General features: G+C 40.2%; 1 protein-coding gene across 1 annotated transcript in view; it reads right to left on the bottom strand.

Annotated features, from left to right (window-relative positions):
• npr3 (natriuretic peptide receptor 3) overlaps nt 1–17,343 on the bottom strand; it is a 120,805-nt gene that overhangs the window by 26,137 nt on the left and 77,325 nt on the right. The window contains exons 5-7 of the mRNA XM_008419278.2: nt 12,972–13,066; nt 12,737–12,863; nt 12,551–12,635 (exon numbers count right to left, since the gene is read on the bottom strand). Coding sequence (XP_008417500.1) covers nt 12,551–12,635; nt 12,737–12,863; nt 12,972–13,066 — 307 coding nt within the window. The remainder of the gene's footprint in view (nt 1–12,550; nt 12,636–12,736; nt 12,864–12,971; nt 13,067–17,343) is intronic.

Genomic DNA, 17,343 nt, shown 5'->3' with positions numbered 1-17,343 from the left:
ACATGCTAATGTACATTGTGGACCAGCAGACCGGCAGAAAGTTTTTGCGTCAGGACTCGAAAAAGAATGGTTCTCCACCGTCAGTGGGGTATCTGTACAGGCGATGTCAGGCAACCTGATCGTGTTTGTGGAACTAAAATTCACAGATTTCCAAAATCTGAAACGGAATGCCTTACTTGGATTAAAGCTTGTGCACGACCGCATTTGCAGCTCAACCGTTGTAGGATCAATAAGAACAAAGGAGTGTCTGCTGGTGTAAGTATTATTGCTTTGCTTTCTTTGTGTTTAGTGAATGAAAAAGGAAAGTCAATAATAAACACATCCATTATGAAAACCTTTTAGCCAAGGTGGCCAAGCCATAATGGCAGTACCGATACAACTTCTACACCTTGAAGCCTGTCTGTTACACAGTCTTACATTAGCTGAACAGATCAATATGCGATGTGTACCGTATCTGACATACATTAAAGATTTTATTTTACCTGAAAAGGCTTTTTACTAAACTGTAATCGTGTTAGCCACGCACCGAGTACTGTGAATAAGGCTTAGGCACATTCGAACCCTCTAAACCAGTGGTCCCCAAACTACGGCCCACGGGCCGGATCCGGCCCGCCTCCACATTTGGTCCGGCCCCCTGAACAATACCAGAGAGCATTTAGATTTTTTTTCATATACCGTAATTTCCGGACTACAAACCGTTTATTTGCGGATTTTTCTTCAACCACCAGGGGGCTCTTTAGCAGGAAGTGAATCATTGGAAGTCTGGTTACTTGCGTGCCAACATTGAGCCCACAAACAGCAAAATGAGTAAGAAACAGATCAGATGTCTTTTGAAAGTTTCTTTGCAAAGGGGAAAAGGGCATATTCAGTATTTAGTGGGAACACCAACATGCAGAAGCCCTATCTGACTGTTCATCCCGCCTCACACTCCCCCTCTCCTGGGCCGCAACAAAATGTCCAAGTCTTGACTGGTCCGCGGTAATAAACAGGTTGGGACCACTGATTTAGCACAGACTACTAGCAGACACTAAGGATCAGCACTTTTACTGCTACAGTTACCGTTCGGAAACTACTGTAATCAGTTCTGTTAAATCTAAACTTAGCAACTTTTTCTTTTTCAACCCTAATAAATGTGATATTCAATTGACCTGTTATTACTCAAATTTTGGGTGTCCGCCCCCCTCTGCTGCTGCTGTATTGTTGTGGAAAACCTAGAGCCGCAGAGATATCTGCGGCTTATATGTGTATGTTTACTGGTTTAAAAAAATCAAAAAACTTTGGGGTTGTGGCTTATAGTCCGGTSCGGCTCATAGTTCAGAAAATACGGACTATAATCCTTCCTGGATTTTTTCTGTGAAGAACCCAGAAAGAATTATTTGATTGTGCTTTCTGGAAAACTATATATTTTTTACATTTAGGCACTCCTGCAATCGTCTTTTTCTGTTTCACTTTTTCTGTTACAAACTGACTCCAGCCCCCCCACCAGAGAAGGAAAAAGTTATGTGGCCCTCACAGGAAAAAGTTTGGGGACCACTGCTCTAAACCATGAATTGCCCAGCCTTGCAAGAACAATAGGCGTCAGTGATCTTGTCTACAGCTATATTTATGCTGAGGGTGTGAGGATCTGCTGTTTTCCTCATCGACCGATAGCTTTTCGCTGTGACGCGCACAATGTTGGAGGCATCATGTGGCTAAAACACCTTGATGTCGTCCAAAAAAAATGACATAAACTTGTTGGTTCCCGTCCATTGTCGTGGATGATATTTATGAAAATCCGGCAGAAATGCTACACTAATTGACTCAGAAATACTCTGCAGAGAGTCAGTCGAAATGAAAAATGGCATGTTTACAAATAGAAGCTAAGCACCACGAGACTTTGCTTGTGAGACATGTAGTCACGTGGGACTTTTGAGGGGTGTTTCTGGGCAGAGCTTGGTAAGGTCCATAGCGGTAGGGTTGCCACCGGTCTCGTAAAATACGGAATCGTCCCGTATTTGGCTGTTAAATATTGCGTCTCGTATTGAACCGATACGGGACGTGATTTGTACCGTATTTCTATAAATGTCCGATACACATGCCAATCACACACATAAACACTAAGTTTAACAATAATGACCAAAATAAAACAGGAAATGTTAAGGTCAGCTAAATTCTCGTTGCGGGCATAGACATCATATATGTAGACCACGCCTCATGGAGCGCTGAGTCGTATGTTACAGCATCCACCATCTCCTTCTCTCAAGAAGAACAAAACGTGTTTTTTAGACTTTGTTTTTGTTGGTCAAACTACTGTATTGAGTTTAAAACTACTGAGTCTTATTTTACTAGCTGTTTTTAACTTAAGGTTTTAAAAAAGAGGCAGAACCAGTTAAATTGCCATGTAAATGCAGTTTTGACCAATAGATGTATTTTGACAAATAAAATACATCAAAATCTAAGTAATACATCAAATATAGTAATGCACAGTGACTTTAATCTCGGTTATTGCATTATAACCCCTGAGTGTTTTTGGTACTAAAACACAATGACTTAGTGTTAGTATTTACAGATCTATCAGGTTTCCAATGTGTGTCCCTCAATGATAAACATGTTCTTCTTAAGCCCTTGTGTCCTAAAGTCAACAATCCATTCCTTTGACTTTGGAGGTGTTAGTGGTGAGACAGACAGTCATTCCACCTCTACTCTGCATGTGGTCTCATCTTCTCTAGAGATGAGCCCCACCATTGTGGTATCATCAGAAAACTTTATGATGGTATTGCTTGGGTGGGTACTATACAACCTCATGGATGTAGAGGGTGTATAGTAGGGGGCTTAGCACACAGCTAAGCCTTGTGGAGAACCGGTGCTGGTTCTCAGTGCTGAGAACAGGTGGGATCCTTCTGGGAGGAGTCTGTCAGGATGATCCATGATCCAGCAGCAGATGTTGTGTCGGAGATCCAGGTTCCCCAGTATCCTCACCAGTCTGCTCGGAATGATGTTGTTAAAAGCTGAACTGAAGTCCAGGTAGAGCAGTCGGGGTTAGCATAGCCGGCCCAACCCTCCCCATGGGGCCCTAAGCAAAATGTGGTTTTTGGGGCCCTCTAGTTCTGCTAACAATGTGCACTGGCTGCAATCAGCAGTCCGATCATTAGATCATTCACATATCTGCTATAAATTTATTGGATCTCTGGCAGTGCTGTTTACATTACATACATGTATAATTTAGTGGCCAATGGATTTATCGACCAGCTGATTTCCTTAATTTTGAGGGATTGTGATTGGCCGATACTTACATGTGAAGCTGATCTTATCCCCTAATCTTATCATCGTCAGCAACTAAAGATCAGCCTCTGTCCTCTTCTGCTCTGCAGTGAGAGGTTTGACTTACAGACCACCCCACCAGGTCAGGTCTGCACATTTACGTTTAACAATATTCACCCCAGAAAAAAGAAAAAAAAACAAAAGCAAAAATTGAATTGTWAATGCATGTCACCATGAGAAAGGCCTACTGAGTTTTGCTTAAAGGACTTTTTTTTAATTAAAATTACACATTTTTGTCTCATGAAGTGAAACAACTATTTGCAAAACAAACTTATTTGTGCATGTCATAAATCTTTTCTTGCTATTCTAAGTTTTTGTTTGTGACTCAAAGTTTTGCTTATGATTCTCACGTGACATGGGCAGGGCCTAAAATCGCAACAAAACATTTCTGATGTGTGCAAATAAAAGGGTATGTTTGGCAAAAAACTTTTTAACTTCACAAGACAAAAATGAGTTATTTAATTTTAAAATGTTTTTTAAACAAAACTTTTTGCTTAAAAAAAAGTCATTACAATTCCAAAAATGTTGATTACAATTTTATTTTACTTAACTGAGGTTAGTTTTTTGTAGCAATCAGTTTGGCTTGTTGTAGCCAAGCTGATTGCTACAGTTTGGGAATAATAATAAAAAAAGATACCTCTCACATGTAACAGACAGGCATAGAGCCTCAATGACAACTGTGAGGATTTGTTTTATTCCTGTGTGTTTATTTAGGTTTCTGTGTTCTGTTGAGTTTCCGTGTTGTCTACCCTTGATCTCTCCCAGGTGTGTCTTGTTTCTCCGATTACCCTCTGTGTATTTAAATCCACTCCTGTCTCTTGTTTCCTTGTTGGGTCCTTGTCTTGTCTGTTCTGCCGTTTGTCATTATGATTTGCTACCAGTTCTGAGCTCGTACCCTTCTGCTCACCTGTGCTGCCAGGATTGTGTGCTTTAGTCATCATTAAATCATCATTTCATTCTACAAACCTGGGTTTACTGTGTCTACCTCACCACTCTTACCACCGCCAAATTGTGACAATAACTCAGCGCCATCTCACTTTCCAGCCCTGCATTCAATGATAACTTGCCATGCATGAGCCATGTCTCTCAAGGTTCAAAAACCATAACTGAGGCAAAAGAGTGAAAATGTTTTTTTTTTCTCCTTTCATTTTCAGCCACAAACTTTTAAATTAAAATATCTAGTGTTATGTGCTCCTGTCTCTCACCTTCTCTTCTCCCATCTCTCCCTCACTTTGACTCTCCACATCAAGCGGATAGCATTAATGTATTTACAACGGATGCTACATGTAGCACTGTACGATATCAGAATATGAACTAACTAAAGATAAAACAAGTGTTATCATAAAGAATGAGCATTTTAACAACTGATTTGCAGATGTGCACATTATACATCTCATAAGATGTCATCTCCATTTACTGCATATGTTACGGAGTGAAGCTTCTTCAAACAAAACGGAGGCTCGTATGTCTTTTACTGAACCTTTGTGTTCAGTTCTTTATTGAAGAGAGAAAACGGCGACAGCTGATAACGGCAACAGCTGTTCGTAACCAAGMCAACCAAAATATCAACAAAGCAAGATAGTGACAAAACAGAACCAGATACTTAAGYATTCTTCAAAATAAAAGRCTTCTTCTATTCAAATAAATCATGTCTTGCACTTAAATATATTTCACWWCATCCTTGTAATTATATACDATCATGTTSAATTCAATTAATAATAATCATGTAATCTATGCTTAACATATAATTGTAAATCAGTCACTTATCATACTGAACAACATATAAGTGTAAAAAAGTCACAACAGCATAACCTATCCCTTACAGTAAAAGTTTTCACTAATTTATTTTAAAACCACTCTTCAAGCTCCGTACCATCCTCTCCTTTCATATCTCCTATTTGCTGCTCCTAAACTTACAACATGTAAAATGACTAAAGAGATGAACAACTAAGGCATAGACATGAATACGTAGACACCTTATTGAGCGGGTTGGCCTGTTCCTGCGAAATGTCACGGCCTCCGCCATATTGAATGTGGCACATCTGCCAGTAAGCTAATACAAGCAAATAAACCGAACTTCATGAACCACCTTTTGTTGGGAACTGAGGTTTTGGGTTCTGTGAGGGGTTTCCACCTCCATAGTTTCTCCACCAGATGAAGCCAAGGCGTTGCTGTCACTGTAGGGTGGGTCAGCTGATTATTGTACACACTTGCTAATCATCTACTGCAATCTTTCAGTGCTTAAGAGGAGAGGGTTGCCAGTCCACTGGTATTAGCCATTCATGGTACTCTGAGCCTGCCAAAATATGTTCTCTCTGTGGTCCCTGAGTTTTTTTGTGGATTTTGTGATTCACCTTTATGATCTCATTTAAAGGTCCTCTGGATTCCACTCCCAGTGTTGCTTTGGTTTTCTCCTCATGCTCTTAGCAGATAGAGTCTTCACCAAGATTCTATCTGCTGACATAATCCGTCATTCATCTTCCCCGTCAGGGGAAGCTTTTTCTTTGAGGGGAAAATAGACGGTTCACTCTGCCCCAGCATAGATTACAGGGCCTGAAACAAATCATTGTTAAAAACCAATATTCTCTGTTTCTAATCACCTCAGCTCTCAAACAAGTTCATGGTGCCACAGTCTTCACAAAACCTGACCTCCAGTAAACACCTTCTCTTTGTGTTCCACGGGGATGAATAGAAGACTGCTTTTAAAACTCCTCTTGGACATTTTGAATACTTAATTATGCCCTTTGGCCTTTGCAACGCCACAACCTTCTTTCAAGCCCTTGTAAGTGACGTTCTCCATGATTTTCTGAATATTTTTTAGTTCGTTTACGTGGATGACATGTTCATGTATTCTAAGCCCCAGTCAGAACATAAGGAACACATTCGCCAACATTTCCTCAAACAGACTTTATGTCAAAGCAGAGAGGTACGAGTTCCACAAACCTTCTGTCACCTTTTTGGGCTACATCCTTGAGGGTTGACAAGTGCGACCTAACCCCGTAAAGGTCTAAGCAGTTCTCAACTGGTCCATTCCTCAAACTCGCAAGCAGCTCTTGAGATTTTCAGGATTCACCAACATCTACCGCCGATTCATCAGAAATTACAGTCGGCCAGCAGCACCATTAACCGCTCTTACCTCCACCAAGATCCTTTTCACATGAACTGCCAAAGCTGATGCCGCCTTTCTCAGTCTCAACATCTGGTTCTCCCAACACCCATTGTCATCCAGTAAACAGTTCATTATCGAAGTTGATGCTTCTGAAACTGGGGTAGGAGCTGTAATTTTTCAGTGCTCTGGTTCCAACAACAAAATTCATCCTTATGATTTCTTTTCTCGCAGAGCCAGTCGAATGAAATCATGATGTGGGGGACCGTGAACTCCTGGCTATCAAGCTTGCTTTTTAGGAGCGGCACCACTGGTTAGATGGTGCTGGCCTCGACAGATCATAAGAACCTGTCCTATCTTCAAGCTGCCAAAAGATTAAACCCCCATCAATCTCATTGGTCCCGTTTTTTTTCCCCGCTTTAACCCCCCTCTCTCATATCAACCAGGTTCTAAGAACATAAAACCGCATGCGCTCTCCAGTCTACACTCACCCGATGACCTCAAAAAGATTCCGGCACCCAGCCTTCTACCAATGGGTAGAATGACTCTACTCTACTCTACCCAGTTGTCCCATTACTACCCTTATATACAATGAAGGTATTATAAACCAAGCCCTACAGACAGAACCAGACCCTGGACCCCTCCATCCAGCAGAACATACATACCCACCTCAGTCAGAGCCGGCCTCATCCACGGGATCCATTTGGCAAAATTCTCTGCACATCCTGGAATCTGTCAGACCATTGCTCTCATTATTTGTCGTTTTTGGCAGTGATCCATACATAAAGATGTTAGAGAATATGTCCTCGCCTGTCCTGCCTGTTCCCACAATAAATCTTTCATACTAACCTCCATCAGGACTGCTTCAGCCTCTGGCCATCCCCAAGCAACCATCGATTTTGTCACTGGAACTTACCCTATCCAAAGGCATGACCACAAGCTTCTCTATGATTGACCGTTTTTCTAAAGCCAGTCATTTCATCCCTCTCAGAAAACTACCTACAGCCTTCCAAACCACCCAATTCCTATTCAAGCACATCTTCCATCTCCACAGCATCCCGCAAGAAAGAAAGTCACACTTACATTCTGTTTGACCAATCAAATGGTCAAACGGAATGCATGAATAAGGAAGTAGAATCCACCTTTAGATGTCTCACTCCCACTAATCTCTCTGACTGGAGCCAGTACTTAGCAAGGATTGAGTATCCTCACAATTCGCATATCTCTGCTGCAACAGGTCTGTCTTCTTGGGAAATATCTCTTGGTTATCAACCTCCACTCTTCCCTGCAGATGAGAAACAGATATCCGTAACTTCAGTTATCATCAAGCATATTTGATCTAACACCATCACAGCCCTTAACCCTGGTGTGTGGTGGGAGTGTATTATATCCCGCTTGACATAACACGGCCTGCTGTTATACGTTATGGTGGTGGTGTTAATTCATAACAAGGATCAGGTTGGCTTCATTTGTGTTGCAACCAGGACAGTGGAGCGAACTAACTGTGTTCACTCAGCTGCATGCTGCTATCTAAGCGTTAGCTAGGGTGTTTGAGTTTTGTGTTGAGCCACATCAGAGACAGGTTGCACCAGATAGCTAGCTAGCTATCTGGTGTTTGCTTTGTGTTTTAGGCTGTTACAGGGTTGAACAAAACTGGAGCAACATGATTAAAAAGTGCTATTTTATAAATAATTCATGTATTTTACCTCATATCAGTATATCAAAAATGCTTATATTAGTAGAAATAACTTGCAGTTACTGGCTTTGTTATTTGCTTTATATTAAGTGAAAATTAAACATTGGTCAGAGGGACATGCTCATTTGGCTGACCTCTATGCTTCAACAACCCATTAAAACAAAATATGTATTACATTTTTTGTTATTGTTTGCAATGTGTGAGCTCCTTTTTCGTTTTCGCCTCGGAGGGACCCCCTCCGTTAGCACCCAAAGTGTCAGCATCAACTGTGTCGTTTTCGCCTCGGCGACTGCATCAACTGTATCGCTTCAGACTCACGCACACGAGTGTTAACTGCACTTTTGAACAGAATCGCCAATTTGCTGACAGGAAAAGAACCCCAGCTCCACATTATGTGCCTGGCCAAAAGGTCTGGCTGTCCTCCACTTAAATCCATAAAAAAAATAATTCCAAGATTCATTGGCCCATATGAAATCATTAGACCCGATTTGTCAATTTTTATCTTCACATTCATCAAACATTTTATGTTTCCCAGATTAAACCCATTCAGACTAGCATATTGTGCCCTCCTTCCGAGCCCCTTCCATCCCCAGGCCATTGATGGGCACCTGGCTTATGATATCTGCCAGATCATGGACTCCTGTCAGCAGGGCTGTGGATGGCAGTACCTTGTTGATTGGATGGTCTATGGTCCGGAGGGATGGTCTTGGATGCCCAGCTCTTTTATTTTGGGTCCTGATTTCATTTCTGACTATCGCTCTTCCTTGCCTTCTTGTTCCTTTGGACTTCCAGGAGGCGGCCGTTGAAAGAGGGGGCAAGGGGTATTTATATGGGGAGCTGGGGTTTTGGGATGTGTAAAGGGTTTTTATCTCTTTTCCACCTCCACATTTTGTCCACCAGATGAAGCCAAGGAGTTGCTGCCACTGGAGAGCAGACAAGCTTATTATTGTACACACCAGTCATGGTACTCTGAGCCTCCCAGAGTTTATTCTCTCTGTGTTCACTGAATTTTTTGTGACCCATCTTTATGATTTCCTTTATAAGTTCTCGCAGTGGCGCTCTGGATTCCACTCCCAGTGCTGCTTTGGTTTCTCCTCATGTTCTCAAGAATCTCAGTGAAGTTCTATGGTTCAACCCCCAAGATCGGCAACTCCCAGCTCCTCTACTTCCAATCAGGACTGCGTACCTATCCATCCTTCATCACCACTAGCACCCTGCAACTCTAGTCTGACAAACTAAGGAAGACCCTTCGCTATCCTTTAATGGTGATCAAACTGGACCCCACAGTTAGTTTACAACTATGTACAACACTGTGTACATTGTTATACTGACAACATGATAAATAATTGACAGTCTTATCCATGAAACACAATGAAACATGAATTTATCATTGTGAGGCATTGATATATTCACTGACACATATATTCAATTTTGAGAGATGAATTAAGATTTCTGATAAAGAAACTTGCATTTGCAAGCAAATAAATGCTATGCTTTGCTGTTTGTATGAATTGTTTTGAGAAATGTGCTTACTGTTTTGAAAATGTCAAAAATGATTTGAGAAATGCACCAAAGTGAATGAAAAAAAGTAGGTTTATGTTTCTGTTACTTTTCAGGACTTGTAACTTATATAAATGGTTGAAGACAACATTTTGTCTTCAACCATTTATCTGACACCCAGATAAAAGGTGAGTATCTATTTTGTGAAATGCCCAACTTTTAAAGTTGATTTGTGTATTGAAATTTGGACGCAAGATTGTTTAGCATGTTACAAGGGTTCTCTATGTTTGGGGACATACATTTTTAAAAAGAAAAGTCCAAAGGCGCTCTTGCCAAACAATAAAAACCTTAATCAGGATTCCTCTATCCTTTATAAAAAACATGGATGTGGGATGGAATCCAGGTGACATAGAATAAATGGCTCAAAGGCATAATAAAAACATCTTTATGTTTACCTTTATTTGAATGTTTCTGATTTGTGCAATGTTTTCTACTTAGCCCCGTAGGAAAATGGAGAATTTTTTTCTTTTGCGTTACTTCCCAAGAGCATTGCATTCCCTCACAATAAATTAGCAAATACACCCTGGTCATTAAAAAGCTCAGTGAAAACGTGTTTATATTTTCTTAGTTCTTCAATGCTAAAAACTGATTAAAAATTGATTTATTCACTACATGTTTATGTTTGTTTGTGTAAGGTTGAGATGGAGCCGTACATGAAAACAGCCCTTTATTAACCAGTCAGATTACTTGGCGACCTGTCCAGACTTACCTATTGTGAGGTAATGCAAAAGTTTTGCAAGGGAATTACTATATCTTTTACGAGGTAATAGAAACGACAGAAAAATCCTCCATGTCTCCTTGGGGGGCGCCATAGTATTCCACATTTTTAGTGTTTATAATTCAGCTTTATCTGTGAAATGCCACCTACTGAAATAGCATGTTATTTTCTAACTGAGCTAATGGTGTAGTAGCATAAAACCATGTAATAGATCCAGGTCTGACTGAGACATATTTAAGGTGATTCTTTGACTGAACATCATATAAATCCTGTTTAGCCCGACGGACCCACCGGTGGGTCCAGCTGCCACGTGACCTCGACTCGCTCTGTAAACAAAGGCTCCACGTGCCTTTAACATTTTTTTTTATTATCCGCTAAAAGAGGCTTTAATCTTTCAAAAACTATTCCGCATAAAGGTTTTGCCCAAAATGTTAAGATTTTAGAGCTATTTAAAAACAGCTGATGAGATTTAAAGGTTCTCGTGCGATGACGCAACTGCCCGGAAAACACCCGATCAGCTGATCATCAYGGCCATTTTGTGGCTTCACGAGACAGTGGAAAGACTCTCAGAGTATGGCACAAGATGTCGGCTATGCAAAATCATGACGTATTTTCCGGAACCCGATCTAAATGTATGCGTAATTYGTGCGCTCTCCGTGCGTAAGCAGGTGTGGTATACGGGAGTCTGAGCACGTGGAGTTATCTCGGTTCCGTGAGTTCAGTTTTGATTTATTTATGATAAATCGATCATAGCAGCAGAAACTGGACGATTTAGAGGCTTTTGAAGGCTTTTGAACAACAACGGTTTTTCGATTTGCTACAAGTGGAGCTAAATCTTGGAAAAATTATCTCAATGGCGCGGAGGAAAATGTCCGATTTGGAGGCGCTGGAAGAACTATTTCGGAGCGATGTTGAGCTGGAATTTAAGACCTCTCCTGAGGTTCCTCAGTCTCAGTCTCATTGTGATGAAATAGCAAAACGCGTCAGTGAAGACCTGGGCTGGAATGCTTCAGTCTCTGTTGTGTCTCTGCCTCTGTTGTGAAGAAGGCACAACAGAGACAGAGACTGGTGTCCTTCTGTTGCTGCTCTGTTTAGTCAGTGTTGAGCCATGGCATCTCGCTGTGGATCTTCATTGCACTGCGGCAGAGAGGAAGCAGCTCCAGAGGGTCATTAACAGCACCCAGAGACTGATTTGCTGCCCTCTTCCATCTCTGGACTCACTGCCTCCAGTCAGTCCGCAGCATAATCAAGGATCCCTCACACCCTAGCCACCACATCCTCAAACTCCTGCCCTCAGGGAGGTGTTTCAGGGCAATAAAGTCAAGGACAAACAAACAAACTAAAAAACAGTTTCTACCCAAGATCTGTTGTTGTACTGAATACAGCTAATTTATTTATTTACGTATTTGTTTAACCCGGACATCATCATTGTTGTCAAAATAATATTGGCAGATCAACTTGTTAGCAATCCTTGTGTTGAACATTCAAACATATACATTGCTTCAAAGCCACATCTTGTGCATAAATACAAAATGATCCTGTCTTAACTGCTTCCAATCATGTCACCAGTTTACTGCACACACCACACATCATTACATGACACTACTGAGCAATACCTGCTTTTCTTAAAACACAGCTAGAACTATCACAATTCATTGATATAAACACTATAARAATGTGTTAACATTAAATTTAGCTGATACAAAATTTTCAGTAAAACTGAAAAAATATTTTTTCAGAAGTAGTATTTTAACTGGATGGTTGAAGTATTTTTGCTCATAAACTTGTGTATTAGAGAAAAGTTGTCTGTTTATTCTGCATCTGAGCACAAAACCATGTAGTTTGACAACATCAGTACTGAACTTAACTTGTCATCTATTGTTATTTAATACCTAATCCTTATCAAGCGAGTATTCATAAACAATAACCAAGAAAACTATTTGGCAATTATTTTGTGATAATCAGGTGGTGTCCCAACTTGGTAATTTTAATCTAAATTACTTATTTTGTTAATGATGCCTATGGCATGTATTAATTGCCATTCATAGCCAAACCAAAACTATTGTCACACAACATTAACTTGTTCATTTGAAGGAAGACAAATATTCTTTGGTTACTACAGTGATAAAAAAAAAAGCTGGTGTAGCTGGGAAAGCAGTAGTAGTGTTACCTGAAAAAGTAGAATGCTATCAGCATTAGAGCTCCAAGAACAGCTCCAACCGTGACTCCAGTTAAGGCTGATACTCCCAGTCCACCTAATCATGAGAAGTTGAGAAAAACGCAAACATAATGATACATTATCAAGTCAATGAAGCTGAAAATTCAATGAGTTCTTCAAACAGGGAAATATGTTTACATGAATGATTTTCCACTTCTTTTTCTTTTTTTGGCACTTCCTTTCTTCTTGTCAGAGTGAAATGATCACTGTTGAAGGCAGGCAACAGCTGAAAAGTTTTATTTCCCCCAAAGTAGTTGACTACCACCTGTAAATCAGATATCAATATTACTTTCACTAACCTTTACAATCATTTGTATCTAAGGACTGATACAAGGTACTTTACTTTCTAGGGAACTTTCAATATTTTAATTACCTCATAGCTACCTGCTTCAATGTTGGTCATAGCCATCAAAGAGAAATCGCCGACTCTATCACCATTGACATCTATGGATACCTGGCCAGCAATTCCTATTCATCACCATAAAAAAAAGAAATCATGAAATACCTTAGTGTAAAATTAAGTACACCTTATATCAGTTATAGGGTTATTGATGTTCTAGTCTTTACTTCCTAGTAAAGGTGAAGACAAGGTTCCTACCTTGTATAATAAAACCACCAAAAATACTAATGTTTGTCAGAACTCAGGGTTTTTGGGTTTGGTTTTGCTTTTCATCAGGTTTCAGTTCACRTTAGGTGAGCCTTTTATGGTCATTTTAGTATTATTTTGATGTAAATTATTTTGGTTAGTATGGTCTTGGTTCTTGCTTTCCTTCATTCAGTTCCCTTGTAGTGTTTCCTGTTATGTTGTTCTTTGTTATTTCGTCAGCCTAGTTATTCTTATATGTCCGATTCTACTGTATGTATATCTTCCTTAAGTGGTCCTAGTTAGGTTATTTCTTTAAACCTTGTCATGTTGGGTTCACGTCTTTTAGCCCACATACAGAATACACTCAGGAGAACAAGAAATCGAATAAATAAAGTTTATTTTAACAATGATGAAATATGAGATTTTGCGGTTCTTGTCCTGTGGATGGGAAGCCAGGGTCATCAGAACTCTGAAGGCACTGGGAGAGTGATGGTGAATAGATGACAACTTGGACAGGTTGAATTCTCATTCAGTGGAATGATCTTCTTGGTGAAGTGGAGTTTCCGCCAGGGCAAGACTGTGTGTATTGTGGTGTCTGGGGTTGTGGTCCCTTTGCAGGAGGTTCCTGAGGTGATACAGGTTCCAGTGATCTTGACAGAGAGTTCTTTGGAGGTAGATGGAGAAAGCTTGTGGTGGAGGGTGGACAGGTAAGTTCTTGTGAGGAAAGGCAAGGAACGGTTCGATTGCCAGCTGTGAAACCAGGAGCTGTCAACGATTCTTCAGTCAGAGGGACTCGGGCAACCAATGGGTAAAATCCACGGCACCACAAGGAAACACCTGAGGGAGAGGCGACAAGAAAATATTACTTGAGAACAATCTTTAGATAACTCAAAGAGCGGACTCAGAGGGGCTCAGAGTACCATAACAGAGTACCAAGATGACGAGGCGATTGATCACTCATGCTCTGAATCCAGACAGCAGGCACATCCTCCAGGTAAGTGCAGCATCTTGGCACCATCTAGTAGATGACAAGGGAAGCAACAGAGAAACAGAAAATCCCCACAAAGAATCAAAACCCCAGTTTCCAACAATACCCCTAACCCCTCAAGGGCTGCTACCTGGTGGCCCAGAAGAGCATGATGGAAGAGAAGAGCGGTAGTCAGTGGTAAGCAAAGAATAAGTGATCCAGGGATGCAAGAACGCTCTTCTGGGCCATAGCCATCCCAATCGACGTGGTATTCACGACCCCGTTGATGGGAGTCCACAACCCGGCGAACTGTGAAAGCTGGGTGCCCATCTATGTCTCAGGCGGTAGAAGAGGGCTTGGAAGGAGGGCACAATGTGCTGGTCTGAACAGGTTTGACTTGGTAAATGTGGAACATGTAATGGATGCGAAGGGATGATGGGAGGCGGAGACAGACTGCGGTAGAACTGATGAACTTTTCAGTTGTGTAGGGACCGATGTACATGGGGGAGAGTTTTTTTGGACATTAAGTTAAGAGGGATGTCACGTGCAGAAAGCCAAACCTTTTGTCCAGGTGAATACTGTGGGGAAAGGTGTTGTCTTGCGGTCAGCTTAACGTAAATTTTGTTTAGTGGTGTGATTGAGGGCAATGATGGTTCTATTCCAGATATTTTTGCAGCAGTGGATGTAGTGTTGAACAGATGTCACAGAGATCTTTTTCATCTGAGGGAAACAGTGGTGGTTGGTAGCCTAAGGAAAGAAGGAAAAGAAATGTGATCGTTATGTGAATATTCGACTGAGGGGATGTACTGACTCCAATCGGACAGAGTACTGGAAGTGAAGCATCTGAGGGTGGATTCAAGTTCTTGATTCATGAGTTTAGTCGGTCCATTAGACTGGGATGCTAACCGGATGCCAGTGTAACTTTAGCTTCCAATGCTGAACAGAAATGTCTCCATACATGGGATGTGAATTGTACAAGGGTGTAGGAACGAGTCTGTCATTGGGAGGGGCACATATAGGAAACCTGACAGATCAGTAAATAGCTTGAGCAGAAATGTCTAACAATTATGCCATCAACACGTCAGTAATGCGTTACTCTAATCTGACCCTTGTTTCAGTAACAAGTATTCTAACATGTTACTATTTACAATCCAATAATCAGATTAAAGTTATGCATAGTATAATGACCGTCATTCCAGACACTCTCACTTTAGAATTTGCCTCACAACTAGCAAGCTAAATACTCTGGTAGCACAGACAGGCTAACAGATTCTGATATATTTTATTGGTCAAAAGACATTTGATTATTGGTCAAAATGCACTGATATAAATTGACTGCCAAATGAACTGGTTGTGCCTCTTTCTAAAACCAAAGTAGAAAACAGCTTATAAAATAGGACTCGACAGTTTTAAAACAACAGTTTGACCAACAAAAATAAAGTCTAAAAAACAAGTTTTGTTCTTCTTGAACATCTCTCTACATTAGTTCAACAGTTTGATCTACAAAATAAATAAAAATGATACTTTTCACATCTAACAGACCTTTAGCTCCTCACTGATAACTCAGTCTCACTTTCCAGCTCTGCATTCAGTAACTTACCAAATATGAGCCATAAAAACACAGGCAAAAAGCCTAAATGTTTTTTTTCTTCTGTCATTTTCAGCCACAAACATTTAACTGAAATATCTACAGATATGTGTTTCTGTCTCTGCCTCCCTCTGATTCTCTGAAGCCTGATGTTCTGCATGGATTCATGGATTTACAACAGACACTACAGTAATGTACAGTGTCAGAATGTGAAATAAATATAAAAAGTATGTTTTTATCATACAGAATGAGAATTTAAACAACTTAATTTTCAGATGTATACACAGTTATTATACACCTCAACTCTATTTACTGTGTAACCCGTAATTAGTCAATTAGTCAGACTTTTATTTTTACGGGCCCACTTCCTGTTTTGCCCCAAACTCTTCAACTTATTTAAAGCCCCGCCTCAGCGCAGTTTAAAACACCACCTGTTCCACTGTGATTGTGACTGGCTGTTGGCGTCTTGCTGATCATCTCTCCTTGGAAAATTCACCCAAATCTCTGAAAGTGATTTGAACTATTGAACTGTGGCAGTTGTTACCTGGGCTGTCACCGGGATTCACAGCTGATCGCAGTCTAGCACTCTCTGCTCAAAGGTCGGGTTTTTTTTTTGATGGATCAGATTCTCAGATCCACTTCTGAGCAAAGGATGGCGAGCTAAGGACAAGAACTTTGATCTTTTGAATTTATTTATTTTGAATTAATTTGACCCTCATTGTGTATTTGTAATTGTTTGTTGTTGTTTTTTTTTCCCCCCCTATCATCAATACAAAAAACACCAAAACTAAAACAGTGATTGTCTTCATTCACACCTCAGGCTCCTTCAAGAACCATCTTCTGATGCTGCTTTTGTAGCCGCAGTTAGCTGCGTAGCCCATAACTGTTACATTCTGTGGCGAGCTAGCCAGGAGTCAAACCTAGAATCTTCTGATGCTGCTTTTGTAGCCGCAGTTAGCTGCGTAGCCCATAACTGTTACAACTGTGTAGCAAAAATTTTCACTAATTTATTTAAAAACTTCTCCTCAAGCACTTTTTTATTGTCTCCTAACCATTAACCTTATAGTGTGGAAATAATGAAAAACATATTGAAATGTTGAAAGAAATCAACCTGACATCAGTCTTCACCTGTTCTCCTTTCTGGTTTTATTGAAATTAATATAATTTTTATATCTTCACACTCTGAAACTCCACCTGACTCTCCTATGTCTTCCCTGACCTGCTCCTCTATTAACAAAATAGCTTAGTTTATTTAAAAATTAAAAGCAGTTAATACATATTTCAATAAACTAAATGAAGACCTCACCAGAGTGTCTTCACCTTTCTTCAACATTATTCTAGCACTGCTGTTCTCCAAAATATCTAAATAATATATAATATAATATAAATACATGTTAAGTGGTCAAGTATGATCAGGTGTTGCTCAATTTAAATAATAAAAAGGCTTATTTTGCTGCTGTTTTGCTATTGATGAAATAAAACATTGTGACTAGACTAGCTAACTTTTAAACAAAGTTAGCAGTAAAAGTTTGGACATGTGACTATTCCAGAATTAAAACCGCTTAACCAAAAAGATTTAGTTCTATATATGAAAGTAAACTGAC

Source organism: Poecilia reticulata, linkage group LG9 (assembly GCF_000633615.1).
Source record: "Poecilia reticulata strain Guanapo linkage group LG9, Guppy_female_1.0+MT, whole genome shotgun sequence".
In the NCBI taxonomy this organism is placed as follows: domain Eukaryota; kingdom Metazoa; phylum Chordata; class Actinopteri; order Cyprinodontiformes; family Poeciliidae; genus Poecilia; species Poecilia reticulata.
This window is presented reverse-complemented; position numbering and strand designations above follow the sequence as displayed.